The 21,752-nt window shown below is 47.1% G+C and overlaps 1 protein-coding gene across 6 annotated transcripts in view; it reads right to left on the bottom strand.

Moving 5' to 3' along the window:
* The window catches only part of AUH (AU RNA binding methylglutaconyl-CoA hydratase), a 163,917-nt gene extending 144,323 nt beyond the window's left edge, over positions 1-19,594 (bottom strand). Inside the window, exon 1 of one of the 6 annotated variants that reach the window (XM_017342355.3) lies at positions 19,275-19,590. In XM_017342355.3, the coding sequence (XP_017197844.2) occupies positions 19,275-19,536 (262 nt within the window). In that variant the 5' untranslated portion in view covers positions 19,537-19,590. Of the gene's footprint in view, positions 1-437; positions 771-18,822; positions 19,136-19,274 lie in introns of those variants that run through there. The other 5 variants (XM_017342357.3, XM_070049404.1, XM_051847363.2 and 2 more) reach the window with 5 other exon arrangements.
* Positions 19,595-21,752: the final 2,158 nt, after the last annotated feature.

Raw genomic sequence — 21,752 nt, forward strand, 5'->3', positions numbered from 1 at the left:
CGTGGAGAATCAATGGTCTGTCTGGGCAGAAGCCCAGAAGCAGAAGCCCCTGCAGGGACAAGTGGGGGTAGGTGAACCTGAACCAAAACTGACAGATGGCTGAAGGTTCACCGTGGACATGGCTGAAAGGTAAAACCTCCGCGGGGACCTCACTGCTGGCTGCGATAAAGACTCTGAGCTTGAGGATACCGCAATAGAAATGGCCAAAGCAGGAAAACAAGGAGGAAAAAAAGACTAATGAAAACCTAACAGGGTCTCCAAGAATATCACGGCAGTTATGAGAGATATAACATACATATAATGAGAATTCCAGAAAGAGAAGAAAGGCGCAAAAGAAATTATTTGAAACTATTTCCTCAAATTAATAGCAGACACTAAATCAATCCCAGGAAGCTCAGAGAAGACCAAGCAGGATGAAGGCCAAGAAAACTACTTACCTAAAGAGAAGACAAGGGAAGAATTACATCCAATTTCTCCTCAAAAGACACCAAAAGAAGATGCGACTGGAGGCAAATACAGACAGCCATGCACTATACAATGTTTTGGCCAACCAGAGACCACATACACAAGTATGACAGTGATCTCATATACTGGAGCTGAAAATTTCCAATCACATGGCCGGCGCCGCGGCTCAATAGGCTAATTCTCCACCTATCGTGCCAGCACCCCGGGTTCTAGTCCCGGTCAGGGTGCCGGATTTTGTCCCAGTTGCCCCCCTTCCAGTCCAGCTTTCTGCTGTGGCCTGGGAGTGCAGTGGAGGATGGCCGAGGTCCTTGGGCCCTGCACCTGCATGGGAGACCAGGAGAAGCACCTGGCTCCTAGCTTCAGATCAACACAGTGCACCGGCAGCAGCGGCCATTGAGGGGTGAACCAACGGAAAAAGGAAGACCTCTCTCTCTCTCTCACTGTCCAACTCTGCCTGTCCAAAAAAAAAAAAATTTTCCAAATTTCCAATCACCTAGTGATGGCATGTTCACTGTATCACTATCACAACACAATGTATTACGCATATGTCTGTGCTAAAGCTGGAATAAACAACGCTACCATGCTGCCAGCTGTATAAAAACAATTATGTATGCTGTCTAATATTTGATCATGATAATAAACTACTGAATGGCTTATGTGTTTACTAAATTATCCTTTCTATCATTATTTTAGAAAGTGTACTCTCACGTATAAAGAAGTTACTGTAAGACAGTATGCTGTGTCTGCAGGCGGCAGTCTCAGGTACATTATGTTTACCTTGTCTCTTGACTGCATGTATTCGCTTGTACTTGATTTAATCTTGTGAGGTTTTCTTCTTTATGCTAGTAGAAGCCATACCTATACCATATAGCCTAGGCATGTAATAGGTTGAACGACCTAGGTCTGTGTAAGTACACACTATCAATGTCTGGAAAATGCCAAAATCACCTAATAACACATTTCTCAGAATATGTCCCGCAGTTAAATGATGCATGCCTGTATATAAAGTGTTGAAGGAGGAAAAAAAAAAACCTAGAATTATGTATGTTGTAAAATTACCTTTCCACAGTGGAGGAAAAGTAAAGCCTTTCTCAGATAACTGGACATTGAGGGTAGGGCAGAGGCCTGGCACAGTGGTTAGGCTACCACTCAGGAGCCCACATCCCATATAACGGAGTGCCTCATACAAGTCCTGGTCACTGGGACACAGCAGACGGGGATACAGGGACGAAGGACTTGGGCTCCTGTCATCCATGTGGATGACCCAGATTGAGTTCTGGGATCCTGAATTCAGCTTGGTCCAGTCCTGGCTGTTGCAGGCATGTGGGGAGTGAACCCAAAGATAGGAGACAGATCTTTCTATCTCAATCTCTCTTTTAAATAAAATGAAAATAAATTTTAAAATTTTTTTAAGATTTATTTATTTGAAAGAGTTACACAGAGAGAGAGGGAGAGGCAGAGAGAGAGAGAAGTCTTCCATCCACTGGTTCACTCCCCAATTGGCCGCAATGGCCGGGGCTGCGCCAATCCGAAGCCAGGAGCCAGGAGCTTCTTCCAGGTCTCTTGGACCATCTTCTACTTCTTTCCCAGGCCATTAGCAGAGAGCTGGAACAGAAAAGGAGCAGCCGGGACTCAAACCAGCACCCTTATGGGATGCCAGCACTGCAGGCGGCAGCTTTACCCGCTATGCCACAGCGCTGGCCTTAAAAAATTTAATGGAGGGATCTGTTACCAGGAGACTTGCCTGTCCTGCAAAAGAAATGTTACAACAAACTCTTTAGAGAAAATGAAAATTATATAGGTCACTCAGCTCTACATAAAGAAAGGAAAAGCACTGGAGCAGAAATGAGTAAAATATCATAGTACTCTTAATTGATATAAAAGTTTGCCTATATGCTAAGGCATTGTAAAATGGAGTAAGAAATTAGGAATATTTTGTTATTATAAAGTACCTGTAACAACTATATAATAAATATGCAGATACTAATCCAATTATATCAATTTGAATGTCGATCATGTCAAGTTGAATCAGTATCACTTAGAACAGTGAAGACAAAGCCTGTGGGAGTGGATTAAGAAATACAATCAAACTACAGATTATCTATAAGAAACCCAATTTAAATATTTCACATACATATATATTAAAAGTGAACCAGTGGATAAAAGATATCTCTCTCTCTCTCTCCCCCTCTGACTCTCAAATAAATAAATAAATCTTTAAAAAAAATAAAAGTCAGGACAAGGCTGTGGCATGGAGGATTAAACCACTTCCTGCAGTGTTGGCATTCCATATGGGCAACAATTCAACTTGAGTCCCAGCTGCTCCACTTCCAATCCAGCTCCCTGCTAATGGCGTCTGGGAAACACCGGAGAATGGCCCAATTGCCTGGGCCCCTGAACCCACATGGGAGACTCAGATTAAGCTCCTGGTTCCTGGCTTTGGCCTGGCCCCAACCCCAGCTATTGTGGCCATTTGGGGAATGAACCAGCAGATGAGGATCTCTCTCCTCTCTCTCTCTGTCTCTTCCTATCTCTCTCTGTAACTCAAATAAATTTAAAAAATAAATATTTTTTTAAAAAAGTAAATGGAAAAAATGTACCATGCTAATACTAATCAAATAAAAGAGGAAGTAGCTGTATTAATTTCAGACAAAGCAGACTTCTGATCAAGGAAAGTTCTCAGGAATAAATATGGATATTAATGGAAAAGCAGTTAATTTTCCAAGAATAGAATACTGAAGAATAAATTTAATCAGTAAAGTTCAACATCACCCTGAAAACTATAAAACATCATTGAAAAAAATTAAAGATGATCTAAATAAAAACATTTATGTTCACAGAAGATTTAATATTAAGATGCAACACTTCCCAAATTGATCTATTTACCACAATTAAATTCAAACTGTTCAAATGGCTCTTTTTTTTTTTGGCAGTGGACAAACTGATAAACAAGGACCCAGAATAATGAAAAACAATTTTGAAACAGAACTAAGTTGGAGGAATCACATTTCCTGATTTCAAAATTACAATGAAACAATGTGGTGCTGGTATAAGGACAGAAGTATAGATTAACAGACTAAAAGTGAGAGTGCAGAAATAAAGCCTTACACTTACAAACACTGGGTTTTCTATGAGGATGCCAAGATAATTCAATAGCAACAAAACAGTTTTTCAACAAATGGTGGCAGGAAAAACTAGGTTAGTAAAAGAATGGAGTTGGACACTTTCCTCTACACAAAAGTTAACACAAAATGGATAGAAGACACAAATGTAAAACTATAAAACCTGTAGAAGGAGAAACAGGTATAAATCTTCAGAGCCTTGGATTAGGCAACAGTTTCTCAAATACAAAATCAAAGGGCAGCTCATCAGCACGGGGCTGAAAATGCCACGTGGAATGCTCCCATCCCACATCAGAGTGCATGGGTTCAAGGCCCAGCTCCACTTCTGAGTCCAGCTCCCTGACAGCCCACTCTGAGAGACAGCAGCTGGTAGCTACAGCACCTTCGTCTCTGCTATCCTTAGGAGAGATCCGGACAGAGTTCCAGGCTCCTGCCTTCCATCCACTGTGGGCATCTGGAGAGTGAACCAGTGGATGGAAGACCTTTGTCTCTGTCTCTCTCTCCTATTTCTTCTCTTCATTTCAAATGAGTAAAATGTATATATTTATATATGTGTGTGTGTGTGTATAAAACACCCAAAGCACAAGCAAAAAAGAAGATAAATTAGACTTCACCAAAAGTGTGAAGAAAGTAAAAAGAAAGTCCACAGAAGAGTAGAAAATATTTGCAAACCATACAGCTGCTAATAGCCATGTTATAAACAATTCTTACAACTCACAACAACAACAACAAAAAAAAACTGAATTAAGAATGAACCAAGACCTTGAATAGCCATTTCTCCAAATATAAACAAATGCCTAGGAAGCACTTGAAATAATGTCCATGGTTAGTCATCAGGGAAACAGAAATCAAAATCACAATGCATTTTCACTTCACACCCACTAGGATGACTTTCACAATTTTTTGCTTAAATAAGAAAAAAAGTGTCTAGCAAGGACAGGAGAAACAGGAGTTCTCATACCTCGCTGACAAAAATGTAAACTGACACAGCTGGCTAACGAAAACACATTGGGGTTCCTCCAAAAGTAAAACATAAAATTATTACAATTAAACAAACTACACACAAATATTCAAAGATTCATAACGTCAAAAAGAGTACAGTCATACAGTAGAATATTCTTCAGCCACAAAAAGGAATCAAGTACTGACATACCCTGTAACACAGAGACCCTTGAAAGTACACTGAATAGACAAGACACAAAAAGCATTTATTGTGGAATTCTATTTCTAGGGTAAATCAATAAAGATAGAAGATAAAGTGGTTTCCAGAGGCTGAAGGGAGAAGGGAGTAAGGAGGGACAGATGAAGGTATTTGGGTGTTTGTTTTGGAGTAATGAATATGTTTTAGAATTAGAGATCAGTGCTGAGGTATCAGTTCTGGTTGTAAAACATGGTGAAGTGGCTGGGCTATGGCATAGCAGGTAAAGCTGTCGCCTGCAGTACCTGCATCCCGTATGGGTACCAGTTAGAATCCCGGCTGCTCCTCTTCCCATCCAGCTCTCTGCTGTGGCCTGGGAAAGCAGTAGAAGGTGGCCCAAGTCCTTGGGCCCCTGCACCCACATGAGAGACCTGGAAGTGAAGAAGCTCCTGGCTTTGGCTTGGTCCAGCTCCAGCCATTGTGGCCTTCTGGAGAGTGAACCAGCAGATGGAAGGCCTCCGTCTCTCTGTAACTCTGCTTTTCAAATAAAGAAATAAACCTTAAGAAAAAAAAAAAAACATGGTAGAGGAGTAGGTACTGTGGAAGTAGGTTAAGTTAATAAGCAATGTGGGAGACAGCAAATGATGGTTCAAGTATATAGACCCTGCCACCCACATGGTAGATCTGGGTGAAGTTCCTGACTCCAGCTTCAGCCTGACCTCTAACTGCTGCAAGCACTTGGGTTTGAACCAGCAGACGGAAGCTCTCTTTCTTGTTCTTACTCTCTGCCTTTCAAGTAAATAAAATAAATAAACCAAAACTTTTTTTAGATGGTAGATAAACAAAAGGCTAATAGGACACTTGAAAACGTTAAAATGGTCAATTTGGGGGCCAGCGCTGTGGCACAGCAGGTTAAAGCCCTGGCCTGAAGCGCCGGCATCCCATATGGCACTGGTTCAAGTCCTGGCTGTTCTACTTCTGATCCAGCTCTCTGTTATGGTCTGGGAAAGCAGTGGAAGATGATCCAAGCACCCACGTGGGAGACCCAGAAGAAGCTCCTGGCTCCTGGCTTCAGATCGGCGCAGCTCCAGCCGTTGCGGCCATCTGGAGAGTGAACCAACGGATGGAAGACTCTCTCTCTGTCTCTACCTCTCTCTGTAACTCTTTCAAATAAATAAAAATAAATCTTTGGGGCCAGCGCCATGGCACACTAGGTTAATCTTCCACCTGTGGCACCAGCATCCCATATGGGCACTGGTTCTAGTCCTGGCTGCTCCTCTTCCAACCCAGCTCTCTGCTGTGGCCTGGGAAAGCAGTAGAAGATGGCTCAAGTGTTTGAGCCCCTGCACCCGCAGGGGAGTGTCGCTCCCCCATTCACGGAGGAACAACCCTGTACCCTGTGCTGTTCTTTTATCTGCTCGGCTCTTTCCCGGGTTAGCTGCCGTTCCCTCATTCGTGGAGGAACAACGCTGTCCCGGGTTAGCTGCCGGCCCCTCCACCTCCGTGGAGGGGCGGCACCACCCCCCACCACACACACACACACACACACACACACACACACACACACCTCCCGCCGCTTTCCCCGCTTCTGCGGAGGAGCGGCACACCGCCAGCCAGCTCTCTCGGGGGCTGCTCAGATGTTCCTCAGGTGTTCCTGGTGCATGTTGTCTCTCTCCTCCTTTGTAGTCCTCTTCCACCAATCCCAACTCTGCTGCCCACACGCTGAGCACGCTGCTCTCCTCCAATCAGGAGCAGGATCAGCTCCTGCAGCTTATCAGTCAAACTGATGAGGCAGCTGCGTAGAGGTTGTTTAGTCTCTCTCTCAGTGACATATTGTGGGAGAGCAGATGCATAGAATATGTCTTAATTCCAGTAACTTAGTCTAGTCTCAGTTGCTCCCCACAGGGGAGATCCAGAGGAGGCTCCTGGCTCCTGGCTTTGGATCGGTGCAGCTCCAGCCATTGCAGCCATCTGCGGAGTGAACCAGCAGATGGAAGACCTCTCTCTCTCTCTGTGGCTCTACCTCTCTCTGTAATTCTTTCAAATAAATAAAATAAATCTTTTTTAAAAATGGTCAATTTTGTGTTATGAAATTGTCACATCAATTTACCAAAAAGAAGGGAAACTGAGACTACTGCAGAGATGACAGTACCTAAGTTTCAGTTTTTAGTAATGGAGATGAGCAGTAGACCACGTCCAGGGATATGCTGCAGTTGGTACTAATGTAGGATAAACAAGCAGGAGACTGCTGAGCTAGAAGTCACAAAGCCCCCATGTAATTCCATCCTCCTACTTATCAATCAAAATGCCCCTTTCCCAGGATGCATCTGCTGCATCCAGGACCTAGAGGGGACGCCATGAAAACACAGATCCTGAGCTCCACATGGAACTTGTGAAGGAGCCGTATAATTCTCAGAGGGCTCCCTGCCGGAGAGGCACCACCCCAACTCACAGAGCAGGCCAACAACTGCGAGGAGGCTCTCTTCTACTGCAGACCATGGCTGGAGGGCTGCCAAGTGTTCTTTCTGCCTCCCCTCCACCACCCCTACTCCCTTCGGGGAAACCCTCTGCCCCACTGCCCACTCCTGATGGGTATTTCTCTGTGTGAGGCAACCCATGCTCACACGTGCGTATGTTCACTTTCTCACCTTTTAAATACATTTGATCACTCTGTGCACCTTATTTGTGTCAGCACTTAGCATGCTTGTCATTGTGCATGAAAACAGCCTAGAGTAAAAAACAATTAATACCCCTTCAACCACAATATCAACATAATTATCAACAATATTATAAGCATTATATATATATATATATTCAATTTTGAGGTAGGACATTTAACAATTAGGATGAGAACAAAATGCAATTATCATAAACCTTGATGATAAAAACAAAGTTATAAATGCTAGCAACTGGGGCAGGCATTGTGGTACAGCAGGCTGAGCAGCTACATCCCTTATCAGAGTGCCTGGGTCAGAGTGCCACCTTGGCTTCCCTCCAGGTTTCCTGCTAATGCACACCCTGGGAGGCAACAGTTGAGGGCTCAAATGCTTAGATCCCTGACACCCATGCAGTAAATCTAGATGGAATCATCAGCTCCTGCCTTGGCTTAGCCCTGGCTGCTATGCGAATTTGGGGGAGTGAACAGGCAGATGGAAGCTATCTACCTATCTAGCTCCTCCCTCCTCTCTCAGCTCTCTCTCTTCCCCTCCTCCCTTTCCTCCCTCTCTCTCCCGTTCACATAAAAAGCAACCTAAACTAATAAATTCCAGAAACTAAAAAGCAGAAAACAAAACAGAACAGCACACATCTCATCTTACACCAACAGGAGACCCACATACTGTCTATAAAAATAATATAGGTAACACAAGTCAGAGAGACAATGAATTAAACTATCATTCACAGCAGTGATTCAGGAGATGTTTAAAATCTTTAATTCTGATGAAATGGCATGAAAGTAGGATGTTTTTTTCTTTACACTTCAACATGACTGTGTATAATTTCCTTACTTTTAAAATTTTTGCATAGGTAGGCATTTGGCACAGCAGTGAAAATGTTGCTCTAGGGGCAGGTGTTGTGGCATAGCTGGTAAAGCCTCAGCCTGCAATGCCACATCCCACATGGGTACCAGTTCCTGTCCTGGCTGCTCCACTTCCGATCCAGCTCCCTGCTAATGGCCTGGGAAAGCAGCAGCAGATGGCCCAAGTCCCTGGGCCCCTGCACCCACATAGGATACCAGGAAGAAACTCCTGGCTCCTGGCTTCAGCCTGACCCAACCCTGGCCATTGCGGCCACCTGGGGAGTGAACCAGTGGATGGACCATCTCATCTCTCTCTTTTTCTGTCTCTCCCTCTCTCTGTAACTCTACCATTCAAATAAATAAATAAATCTTTTTTTAAAAAAATGCAGCTTGAGTCTCCCACATTCCATAGCAAAGCACCTACACAGAAGTCTTAGCTCCACTTCCCATTCCAGTTTCCTAATGCACAGCTGAGGGCATTAAAGTGATGGCTTTGGTGCTTGGGTCTCTGACACCCAAGTGGGAGACTGAGACTGTGTTCCTGTCTTCAGCCTGGGTCAGCCCCAACAATTGCAGCCACTTGGTGAATGGACCAATGGACGGAAGACCTCTGTCTGTTTCTCTATCTCCCTATCTCTCCTCTTTTCAAATAAATAAATAAGCTTTTTTAAATTAACAATAAATTTAAAATTCTGCCAATTTCACTGATTCAACTTACTTAAGAAATTATGTAAAAACTATGTAAACTATGTAAAATCACTGACAGAATACTTTTGATAAACCACATAAATAATCCAGGTCCCTGAAAAACTGGCAAAGTACTGTAACATACACTGAAAATACACTGAAATGACCTGGAACTCCTGCACCTGAACAAAATGAGATGTGCACGAGAATTTCAGCAATTTTTATATTAGCCAAACCTTAGAAACAACTTGGAAATTCATTACCAGATGATGACTATAAACCTTGAAAATGCAAAAGAATTAAATAAAAAACAAAAAGCATCCTCTAAGAGAAATGAAGTTACTATTTCAGGATGGGAGAGACGGAGGTAGACAAGCACTCATAAGATACCTTAGGAGAAAACCCTCCATTTTTATTATCCAGAAAATAGGCAAGGGAGCAGGGGGGATGACCCAGGGCTACGCTTAGCCAAAAATGTGCAAATCCTACTGACAGAGACTTTGTAGAACTCCTCTTAAAAAAAAAAAAAAAAAAGTGGAAGTGAACAAATAACACATATCATTCATGTTCCTATATAGCAAAAAAATAATCTCACAAGTATCTCCCTCATTTAAACAGAAAACCCAATTCAAGTTCTGAAATTATACATGAAGATTCTAAAATTTGTGTAGAAAAATAACAATGCAGGAAGAGCACAGAAAACAAAAAAGAAGAACAGTGGTATAGGAGGGAAGAACCAGCTCTACTATATATTAAAACACAACACAGGCCGGCGCCGCGGCTCACTAGGCTAATCCTCCGCCTGCGGCGCCGGCACACCAGGTTCTAGTCCCGGTCGGAGCGCCGGATTCTGTCCCGGTTGCCCCTCTTCCAGGCCAGCTCTCTGCTGTGGCCCGAGAGTGCAGTGGAGGACGGCCCAAGTGTTTGGGCCCTGCACCCCATGGGAGACCAGGAGAAGCACCTGGCTCCTGCCATCGGATCAGCGCGGTGCACCGGCCGCAGCGCATGGGCTGCAGCGACCATTGGAGGGTGAACCAACGGTAAAGGAAGATCTTTCTCTCTGTCTCTCTCACTGTCCACTCTGCCTGTTAAAAAAAAAAAAAAACACAACACAGCACTTCAGTGTGGGGAGCAAACCGGACTAGACTGAGTTACTGGAATTAAGACTTATTCTATGCATCTGCTCTCCCACAATATGGCGCTGGGAGAGAAGTAAACAGCTTCCGCACAGCTGCCTCCAGTTCAACTAATAAACTGTAGGACTTGCTCCTGATTGGAGAGCAGCGTACTCGGCGTGTGGGCAGCCGAGTTGGGATTGGCGGAGGAGGACTATAAAGGAGGAGACAGACGGCATGCACCAGGGAACATCTAAGGGGAACATCTAGCTGAAGGAACACCTGTGCAGCCCCCAAGAGAGCCGGCCGGCGGTGTGCCACTCCCCCGCGGAAGTGGGGAATGTGGCAGGGGGAACCGCCCTTCCACGGAGGTGGAAGGGACGGTAGCCAACCCGGGAAGAACCAGCAGCAAACCCGGGGAGGGCCGAGCAGACGAAAGAACAGCGCAGGGTCCTGTGTCGTTCCTCCACGAAGAGGGGGAGCGACATAATGGTGCCGTGACTCGGACATGAAGCCTAGGCAGGGCTTAGTGTCGTTCCTCCACGAAGAGGGGGAGCGACATAATGGTGCCGTGACTCGGATAGGAAACCTAGGACGGATAGGAAACTTAGGAGGGAAGAAACGGGAAGAAATGGGAAAATACCAGAGAGAGAGACTAGCAAACAGCCTAGGGAAAAGCCGGACGAAAAGGGTGCCGGAAGAAGCTATTGAAAGCCTAGGCATAGACTCGGATACAGACTACGGGGGGAGGCTGGGAGAAATCTCTAAGGTCGAAAGCGAAAGTGAAAGCTAGAACAAACAGACTCAGATGCGGACTGTGGGGAGAGGCCAGGAGAAATGAGGGAGGAATATTGTTGGAGGAAAGCTTGGGGAAACATACCGGGTAGAGAAAAATGTTAGGGAAATTGAAGCCGTGGGGGGCAGGCCGAGGCGGAAACGAAAGCCACTTTGGGATTCTCAAGTTAGCCCGGGAATAGGGGGCGAAAAGTTGAAACCAGAAGCTGAAACGTAAGCCAGATTGGGATCCGTCTGATTAGCCCGGGGAGCAAAGGACGGGAAGCCAAACCGTGGGGCGGAGACGTAAGCTGGGTTGAATTCGCCAGGCTAGCCCGGGGAACTTGGATTGAATGCTAGTGGCGGACACGTAAGCTACGCTGTGTGACTCGCGGAAGCCGCCGCGTGCAGAGAGAGCACGGGGCGTGAATAGATAGGGAACGCGGGGCTGGCGCGAGGCCGTGGTTCAGACGCGAAAGGGTTAAGTGCGAGACCGCGGAGTGTGTGCGCAAAGCCAAGCCGCGCAGATGAGAGAGGCGCGGGCTGAAGCGGCTCAGAGTCGGCGAGGCGCCGAGAAGCAGCCTCAGGGCGGAGCCCGCCGGCAGGGCGAGGCGCCGGGAGGCCGCGGGGATAAGAGAAACAGAAGTTTAGAAGTAAGATGAGAGAAATAGGAATGCTGGAAGATAGAAGTAAAATGGGAGAAATAGGAATGCCCGGAGATAGAGAAATAGAGAAATAGAAAGGCCTCCCCTCAACATGGCAATGAGAAAGCTTGGATTCGGTCTGCCTGATTAAGTGAGGCGATGAGCACCTGCGGCGGCTAGCAGCTTATGCGCCGCAGGTCACCGAAGACAGGCACAAATTAACATCAGTAAGGCCTCCCCACAATACAACAATTAGGAGGCTTGGATTCGGTCTGCCTGATTAAGGCGGTAAGCACCAGCAAGCAGCTCGACCAGAGTATGAGCTGCAGGTCACCGAAGATAAGCACGAACCAACACTAATAAGTCTCCCCCACAATACGGCAATGAGAAAGCTTGGATTCGGTCTGCCTGATTAAGGCGGTAAGCGCCAGCAGGCGGCTCGACCAAAGTATGAGCCGCAGGTCACCGAACACAGGCACGCATCAGCGCCTAAAAACCTCCTCACAACATGGCGAAGAGAGGACCCGGATTCGGTTTGCCTGATTGATAGGACTTGTAAGAACCTGTGGCAACTCTAGCAAGTAGAGCAGAGTGTGTGCCGCGGGACACCGAAGACAGGCGCGTATCAACGCCAAAAATAAAAAGAAAGGGGGATCTGTGGGGAGCAAACCGGACTAGACTGAGTTACTGGAATTAAGACTTATTCTATGCATCTGCTCTCCCACAATATGGCGCTGGGAGAGAAGTAAACAGCTTCCGCACAGCTGCCTCCAGTTCAACTAATAAACTGTAGGACTTGCTCCTGATTGGAGAGCAGCGTACTCAGCGTGTGGGCAGCCGAGTTGGGATTGGCGGAGGAGGACTATAAAGGAGGAGACAGACGGCATGCACCAGGGAACATCTAAGGGGAACATCTAGCTGAAGGAACACCTGTGCAGCCCCCAAGAGAGCCGGCCGGCGGTGTGCCACTCCCCCGCGGAAGTGGGGAATGTGGCAGGGGGAACCGCCCTTCCACGGAGGTGGAAGGGACGGTAGCCAACCCGGGAAGAACCAGCAGCAAACCCGGGGAGGGCCGAGCAGACGAAAGAACAGCGCAGGGTCCTGTGTCGTTCCTCCACGAAGAGGGGGAGCGACACTTCAGGAATTAGAGTAACATTGGAGCACAACACAGGGATACTGAAACAGAATAAAATGTTCAGATGCAAATTTAGTTTATAATAAAAGTGTAATTATAAGACTTTCAAATCAGTGGGATAACAAGGAACAAACAGTGTTGGGACAGCTAGGTACCGATTGGAGAAAGACAAAGGATCCAGATCTCACCTTGCACTGCCATGGTAATTACTTCATTATTACCTTGCTGGTTGCAAAACAGTGATGTTCCACCTCCATTCTCCCATTAAAAACAAGTCTCTCTCTCTCTCTCTCTCTCTCTCTCTCTCTCTCACACACACACACACACACACACACACACTCTTACTTTTGAGCATCACCGATTCCTTATTCAAAGTGCTAGCAGCCTTTACCACCACTATACATTTTCATGCTCACATCACCCTATCTAGAGCCTGGGGAGCCTTTATAAGCCCCTTTCTTTGACCTTTAGTACTTGAGCACTCCTGGACTGCTGACCCAAAAAGATAGCCCACGTTCCCCTTTACTCTTTCCCTGTAGCAGACCTGGCAAACTGTACTTAGAAACCATGACCCAGGGATCGGCTACCATCACTGCTTCTGGAAGATTATTCCTTTTAGACCCAAAATGTATATTATATGATTAATGCACTTAGGGTTTTTCGATTAGAAACCATGACTTCATCCTAACAGCTCTAACTCAAATGCAGCAAAACAGGATTCTTTCTTATCTTCCCTGGCTACACATTTGTACTTTCCTTCCTTCCGTCATGATAGCAAGCCTGGTCCCCTGACAATGTATTTTCCCATCTGATCTACCCTACAATAAAAACAGCAGATTAATTACTATACACATACCACTGCTAACAAACCTACTAAATTTCAAAACTCTTTTTGATTCATACTTCTTAAGTGACCAAAAAGATAACAATTTCTTCAAAACAGCAGCAACAATATATTAAGTAATTACACCTTACAGGAAGGAGAAGGCAGACAGCAATGACACAGGGGACAGGAGGTAGAAACTTAGACTGCTCTAACATTTTACTACCAGGAAGCAGTATAGTGTTGCTTGGAAGTCGACTTGGATTCACTATAAATGTACATTTCAAATTCTAAGGTAAGCACTAAAAAAAAAGACATGCTGAAATGAGAGAAAATAAAATAATATGAAATGCTTGATGAAAACCAGACAAGGCAGAAAAAGAATGGAAAACAGAAAAAGGAGAAAAAGAAACAATACTGAAAGAAACTCAGAGCAGTCAAGAAACAAGACCCAATACATGTCACACCTGAGAAACCCACTTTAAATATAAAGATTCAGACTGAGTAAGAAAGCCGGAATCGCGATTTGATAGCTATATGAACTCAGAGAGCGCTCACTTCAGAGCAAATGGACTCAGGGATAAAGAGGAGCATTACACAGTGAAAAGGGGGCCACTTCTCCAACAATACATAATGATCCTTAATGTTGCTGCACTTAACAATGGACGATACAATTATGTGAATTAAAAACTAAAAGAACCGTAAAGAGAAATGGACAAATCCACTATTACAGGTGTAGATTTCAATGTACTCCTTTTTTTTTTTTCTTTTTTTTGGACAGGCAGAGTTAGAGAGAGAGAAAGGTCTTCCTTTGCCATTGGTTCACCCCCCAAATGGCCAATACGGCCAGCGCTGTGCCGATCCAAAGCCAGGAGCCAGGTGCTTCTCCTGGTCTCCCCCGCAGGTGCAGGGCCCAAGCACCTGGGCCATCCTCCACTGCACTCCCAGGCCACAGCAGAGAGTTGGACTGGAAGAGGAGCAACCAGGACAGAATCCGGCGCCCCAACCAGGGCTAGAACCCGGGGTGCCGGCGCTGCAGGCAGAGGATTAGCCTAGTGAGCCACGGCGCCGATCTCAATGTACTTCTATTATTAATTAATAGATTCAGCAGGCAGAAAATCAGTAAGGGTAAAGTTGAAACACTTCCAACCATCAACTAGATCTAACCGAATGGTGGAGCAAACTGAACACAGAATACTTTATTCAACAGTTGCAGAACACATTTCTTCAGTAGCTCACAGCGAGCATTCCCAGAGATCACATTCTAGACCAAAACACACCCAAACTATTTAAAAGAAAAGAAATCATACAAAGTGTGCTCTCAGACCACCATCAAAATAAGCTACAAGCCTTTAATAGTTGGCTGGAGATACCAAAATACTTGGAAATTTTAAAGGCCCTTATAAATAATGCATAAGTGATGAAATAAGTCTTAGGAGAAATTTTTAAATATTTGTAACTAATTGAAAATTAAAATATCTAAAAACTTGTGGGATGTGGCAAAAAGCACTGCTTAAAGAAAAATTATACTATTGGATGCATGTACTAGGAATATCAAAAATCATTGATCTAGGCCGGCGCCGCAGCTCACTAGGCTAATCCTCCGCCTAGTGGCGCTGGCACACCGGGTTCTAGTCCCGGTCGGGGCGTCGGATTCTGTCCCGGTTGCCCCTCTTCCAGGCCAGCTCTCTGCTGTGGCCAGGGAGTACAGTGGAGGATGGCCCAGGTGCTTGGGCCCTGCACCCCATGGGAGACCAGGAAAAGCACCTAGCTCCTGGCTCCTGCCATCGGATCGGCGTGGTGCGCCGGCCGCAGCGTGCCAGCCGCGGCAGCCATTGGAGGGTGAACCAACGGCAAAAGGAAGACCTGTCTCTCTCTCTCTCTCTCACTGTCCACTCTGCCTGTCAAAAAAAAAAAAAAATCATTGATCTAACCTTCCACAATAAAAAGCTAAAAAAACTGAATTCAGTAAGCAGGACAAAAAGAATAAAAATTAGCAGAAATCAATAAAGTTGAAAACAAGAAATTAATGATAAAATCAACAAAACCAAAACATTCTTTAAAAACTTCAGCAAGTTGATAAGCCTCTAGCCAGACTTGCTGCAATCACTAATATCAAAAATGAAAAGGGTCTGGTCATCACTCCTGAATCCCACGAATACCATAAGCATAATAAAGAAATACAAACAATTCAATGGCCACAAATGATCATTTAGATGAAATGGACCAATTCTTTGAAAGATCTGATGTACCACAACTCATATAAGGAGAAACAGAATGCACAGGCCTGTATCTGTTAAAGAAGTTGAATCGATAATTAGTAAGTGGGGTAAGCATTCGGCACAGTGGTTAAGACCCCTGCATTCCTTATCAGAGTGCCCAGATTTTGAGTCTGGGGTCTGCTTTGGATTCCAGCTTCCTGCTAATGGAGATCCTAGAAGACAGCAAGTGATGGCTCAAGTACTTGGGGGAGACCCAGAATGAGTTCCTGACTCCTGAATTCAGCCTGATCCAGCCCAGGAGCTGTAGGCATTGAATTAGCTGAACCAACATATGAAAGATCTCTCTCTCTCTCTCTCTCTCTCTCTCTCTAATAAAAAATAACTTGGGAATTAATAAGCTTCCCAAACAAATGGCTTCAGAAACAGATGATTTCACAGATAGGTTCTACCAAAATATCAAAGAAATGATCCCATTCCTCTTAAATGTCTTCCAAAAAACAGAAGCAGAAAGAACACTTCCATGAGGTTGGCATTATCCTCATGCCAAAACCAAAGATATTACAAGAATGAAAAACCAAAGACCAGTATCTCTCAAAAACATGGATGCAAAAATTTTCAACATAAAATTAGCAAATCAAACCCAATCATATATAAAAACAATCATATACCACAGCCATGTGCGGTTACTCTAAGTATGCAAAACTGAGTCAATATTTGAAAATCATTTAACATACTCCATCACATCAGCAGACTAAATAAGAAAAATCATATGACCATCTCAACAAACTCAGGAAAAGCATTTGACAAAATTCAACAAAGAAACACTCCACAAACTACAAAAAGAAAGGACCTTCTCCAATTGATAAAGGGCATCTACAAAAAAAAAATCCCTCACTAATGATTGATGATGAAAGTCCTAATTCTCTTCACCTCTCTCCACCCCACCGCAAGATCAGAAGCAAGACAACAATGCCAGCTCTCCCTACTTACTTTCAATGTTTATTTATTTGGAAGGCAGAGCAACAGAGAGAGGGAGGTCTTCCATCTGCTGGTTCACTTCCCAAATGCCCACAGAAGCTGAGGCTGGGTCAGGCCAAAGCCAGAAGCCAGCAACTCCAGCCAGTGAACGTCTTGGCCTCGGGTACTTGAGTGACCCTTGCCTCTCAGGCACATTAGTGGGAGGCTGGATCAGAAATGGAGACAGGACTCAATCCTGGGCACCTTAAATGGGGCACAGTTATCCCAAGCAGAAACTTAAACTGCTGAGTCACAACACCTCCCCACTCTCATTACCTTTATTCAAATCTGTTACAGAAAGCCCTAGTAGAAAGAAAACAAGAAAGAAAGAAAAAAGACATTCAGATTGAAAAGAACAAAATAAAATTATTATTATTTACAAGCTACATGTCCTTGGATATGTAGAAAACATTAAGAAGTCCACTCAACACTATTAATATCAGGGCCGGCACTGTGGTGCAGGAGCTTAAGCCCCCACCTGCAACACTGGAATCCCATACAGGGGCGCTGGTTGCAGTCCTGGCTACTCCACTTCCAATCCAGCTCTCTGCTAATGGCCTGGGAAAGCAAAGATGGCCCAAGCTTGGGCTCCTGCCACCCACATGGGAGACCAGGACTGAGTTCCAGGATCCTGGCTTCAGCCTAACGCCACCACAGTCATTACAACTATTTGGGAAGTAATCCAGCAGATGGAAGATCTCTCTCTGTTTCTCTCTCTCTCTTTTTCTCTGTCATCCTGCCTTTAAAAGAAGTATCCAAAAAGAACAAAATATTTAGGAATAAATTTAACAAAAGCAGCATAAAACCTGTACACTGGCTGTAAACCCAGTCTGAGGCTCCTCTGTCCCTCCCGGCGGCTGAGAATGCCAATTCCGGACCCGTCTCCTGTAAGACAAGATTGCTACACCAGTAGTATCCTTGACCTCCTGGTACACTTCACACTGCTTATTGCTGGTTCCACAGTAAAGTGAAGCACAGGTATCGATAGCCAACTCCGAAAAAAGCCTGGGCCAGTTTTTCTAAGACACCACGATGGCTTAAATCACTGACTCCTACATTTTAGATAACCTGAAAACATCAGGATTCACTAAATTACCTTTTCTGCTCTGGTACCTCCTCTTTCAGCTCATTCAGATCCTAACTTAAAGACTTTCCTGGACATTTTGTGTAAGTTTACTTTCGATCCGCATTCATTTAAAACCAAAAAAAGAACAAATAACAAAACCCCAAAAGACAGTGTCTACTACTAGCTGTACTTGCAATTCCTTTGCATCCAACATACCGTTGCATACTATTATATTATTTCAGTTACATACTAATGTAACTGAAAACCCAGCACAACCAAGCTTCCCCGAGATGTGGCATCCACAGCCCTAACCACTCCAGCGGCAGCCTAGCTCCCGGCTGGCTTTCACTATCCTGCCTGACCCGCTACAGGACAGCCACCTCTGCCTCACGGTACTTCCCAAATGCACCCCACAGGCTCACGTTCCATAGCCTCGGACCAAGCTCCTGTCCACCTGAAATAACAAACAAGTAAGGGATGAAATAACTCAGCCTCCTCCAGCGGGATGGATACTGGGTGGCAGTGCGTATGGATCGCATCTCTTCTTCCTAGTAACCCTATCAAGTTGGCGCTATCTTTCCTATTTTACACGACTCGGGTGGAGGCACAGGGAGGCTGCCCAGGGATTCTCCCTGACAGCATCATCCACGGCTTTCTGGGGTATGCCTTGCCCTTCCCCCTGGTAGACGCATCTTCGCAGCCCTTTGCTCTCGCCAAGCCTTTAAAGTTTGCACAGCCCATTAATCCCCTGGCTCTTCACTACGCTAAAAGACGCCATCGTGACTCACTCACTTCTCACTTCTGCTTTAATGACAAAGGTGCTCGATGTATGCACGTCCACACCAAACACCTGGTCCTCTGTCATACACCGGGCGAGCTGCCATTCCGCCCACGGGGACCCCAACGCTGCCAGCGAAAGGGACCGACCCAAGGACTCCCTCCGAATCTTACCCTCTTTATCGGATTGCTAAGTACCCGTCCCTTCCAGCCTCGTGGCCCCTTTTCAACATCACCCACAAACTGGTCCTCGGAGTACAGCAAGCCCCTAAGTGCTCAGAACCGTTCGCCTGCAGTGGCACAGTTCCCCCAGGACTAACTTTGTCGGATGAAACGGACAAGAGGCCAGCGTCACATCCGAGATCTTTCGGAACCACGACGCGCGTTCTCACTGCAGCTTCCACAACTCTACCTCCAAACATCTGACCTGACACGAAGCCGCTACACGGCCAAGCACAAAACCTGCAAGCCAGCGCGGCCCGCCCCTGCCAGTGCAGTGACCTTGGCCCGTCTGGAGCGGAGAGCGCACGCTGCATCTCTCGAGTCGGCCGCGCTGAACCGGCCAAGTGTCAGGGAAGCCGCTCGCGAGTACGCGGTCGGGCATTACCTGCACCGACTAGCTGCAAAACCAAACGCCCGCAGCGGGCAGGGTGGAGGTGGGGGTGGGGGTGGCGGTGGGGGTGGGGGCGGGGAGGGGCTCGACCTTGCGGCGGGTGCGGAGGCCGAGCGGAGCCGCCCCCGCCCCCGGCTCCACGCCGCCCGCGCCCCTCACCTCGATTCTCCTCCTCCAGGTGCCGCACCCGCAGCTCTTCCTCCGTTTTCGCCTCAGAGTTGTAGCCCCTCCTCGGGGCGGAACCCCTGGCCGCAGGCGCCCAGCCCAGTGCCCCGCGAGCCGGCCCCGCGAGCCGGCCCGCCCAGGAGCCGGGCAGCCGCAGCCCAGGGCCCAGCTGCGCGCAGCCAGCGGCCACCCAACGGCTGCGGCCGGCCTGCAGAGCGCCCAGGGCCCCCGGGGCCGCCGCCACTGCAGCCGCCATGTTGTCTGTTTACGGCGCGGGCCCGCCGCTCCCCTCCGCCCCAGCCCGGCGCCGCTCGGCTGCGCGCCCGCGAACGCGCACGGCGCCCCGCCCAGGCCACGCCCCCTCGGCCAGGCTCTCACGCCCGCGCGGCCGTGGGGCCTCGTCGCCCCAGGCCCTGAGAACTGCTGCTGTGTGGTACTGGGCAGGCCCCCTGTTCCCTGCAGCGATATTAACTCATCTGTCCGGTACGGAGGAGGACGAGTTTTCCAAGGCTTTGGGATACTTAAAGGGAACTTCCCAAAGGGAGGCACCTCACCGCGCCCCCTGGGCCCGACCCCGGGGTCCCTGTGCTAGGTGGGACGCCAGAGTGACTTAAAATGCTTTGCCTCCTCGGGTTTGGCTGCAAGTGTGGCCGCTGCGTGAGGGGCTCTGCTTTGCACCCGTGTCTCAGAGCCCGAGGCTGTGGGTTAGCCATGCCTGGACTGCAACAGCGGAGGCTACTCCCTGGGTCCGCCAGCCCACCGACTTCTGCAGGTGGACTGGACCTTCCCGGAGGTCGGAGTCTTGATAAGCCCTAGCCTGGGGCCGCCCCGTGGGTTAAGCAGCTGCCTGCAGTGCCGGCATCCCCTATGGGCGCCGGTTCAAGTCCCAGCTGCTCCACTTCCGGTCCAGCTCTCTGCTGTGGCCTGGGAAAGCAGTAGAAGATGGCCCAAGTCCTGGGGCCCCTGTACCCACATGGGAGACCCGGAGGGAGCTCCTGGTTCCAGCCTTCCAGGGGGTTGACGCTATTTGGGGAGTGAACCAGCTGGTGAAAGATCTTTCTCTCTCTCTCTCTGGTTCTGCTTCTGGCTTTCCTGACTTTCAAATAAATAAGTATTTAAAAATAATAAAAATGTAAAAAAAGAAACCATGGACTGAGGTGGGATTTGGGACAGGTGGCTCTTGCAGGAACTCCATTTCACTGTAGTGTGGAAGTCACCAACTAGCTTTGAATCACCTGTCCCCTGTATTAGGAATACTGTTTGGAAAATGTCCTGCTATGAGCATATTCCGATTGCCCACGTGCTACGTTTTTGAGAGCTAAGCACAACTTCCCCCTATGCTGTGCCCTCAGCTTTTGCCCAAAATGGCAAGAAAACACCAAAGGAATGGCATTCCTGTGTCTGCTGTGCGAATGAGTCTGAAGGCGCCTTTCATTGTATCTTAGGTAAAGTACCGTGGCGAGTTCTCTAACTTAGAACAAGGAAAAGCATTGCTTCCCTTGTACCTTTCCTCTCTTCCGATAATGATGTTCCCTTTGATTGCGGGCTGTGTGTTAATCGTTTTGGTTTCTCTCCAGTTTGGTCTTGGCTCTCATGAGGTGGGTGGACAGTTTGAAGGTGACAGGGATCCCAACCAGCAAACAAGGCTGGGGAGAGTCCTGTGGGGCTAAGGCCTTTACTGGGGTCTGGCTGGGTCCTAACCAGTTTCCAGTGGGGAGCCCTAACTGGTGCATGTACAGAAGGTAGACAGGAGTTCCACAGTCACCTTGTCTCTTGGAGGTGGTCCCTGAGGGGTTCTCTATGCAGTCCATGTTGGAGACAAGTCAAGTAAATGGTATCCACCTGTCCCCTTGGGAGGTGTCACCAGGAGGCAGTCGTAGGAGGCATATCCCAGGATGGACCACATGGAGGAACTGGGGGAAAGTGGGGAACTAGAAACTCTCAAGTCTGACTGAGCCCTGCTCCTGGTATAAGACGGTTAAACTTATATTCTCAATGGATGCAAGGACAACACAGGATGATGAGAAATCATTATGCCAGGAAAGCTGTGAATTTTATTTACAACTCAACCATTGCATATTGCAGTCTAATTATAGTACTGTTCACTTATGTTGGTCTCTGTTTTGACACCTTGATGTTGACTCATCAGCAGACTAAATTTTTTAGAAGATTTCTTATGTATTTGAAAGGCAGAGTTACAGAGAGGTAGGGAGAGAGAGGGAGAGAAAGAGAGAGAGAGAGTGAGAGAGAGAGAGAGAGTCTTCCATCTGCTGGTTCTCTCCCCAAACAACTGCAAAGGCTGGAGCTGGGCTGATCTAAAGCCAGGACCCAGGAGCCAGGTGTTTCTTCCCAGTCTCCCGCATGAGTGCAGGGGCTCAAGGACTTGGGCCATCTTTCTGCTGCTTTCCCAGGCCATAGCAGAGAGCTGGATCAGAAGTGGAGCAGCTGGGACTCAAACTGGTACCCATATAG

Source organism: Oryctolagus cuniculus, chromosome 1 (assembly GCF_964237555.1).
Source record: "Oryctolagus cuniculus chromosome 1, mOryCun1.1, whole genome shotgun sequence".
Lineage (NCBI taxonomy): Eukaryota > Metazoa > Chordata > Mammalia > Lagomorpha > Leporidae > Oryctolagus > Oryctolagus cuniculus.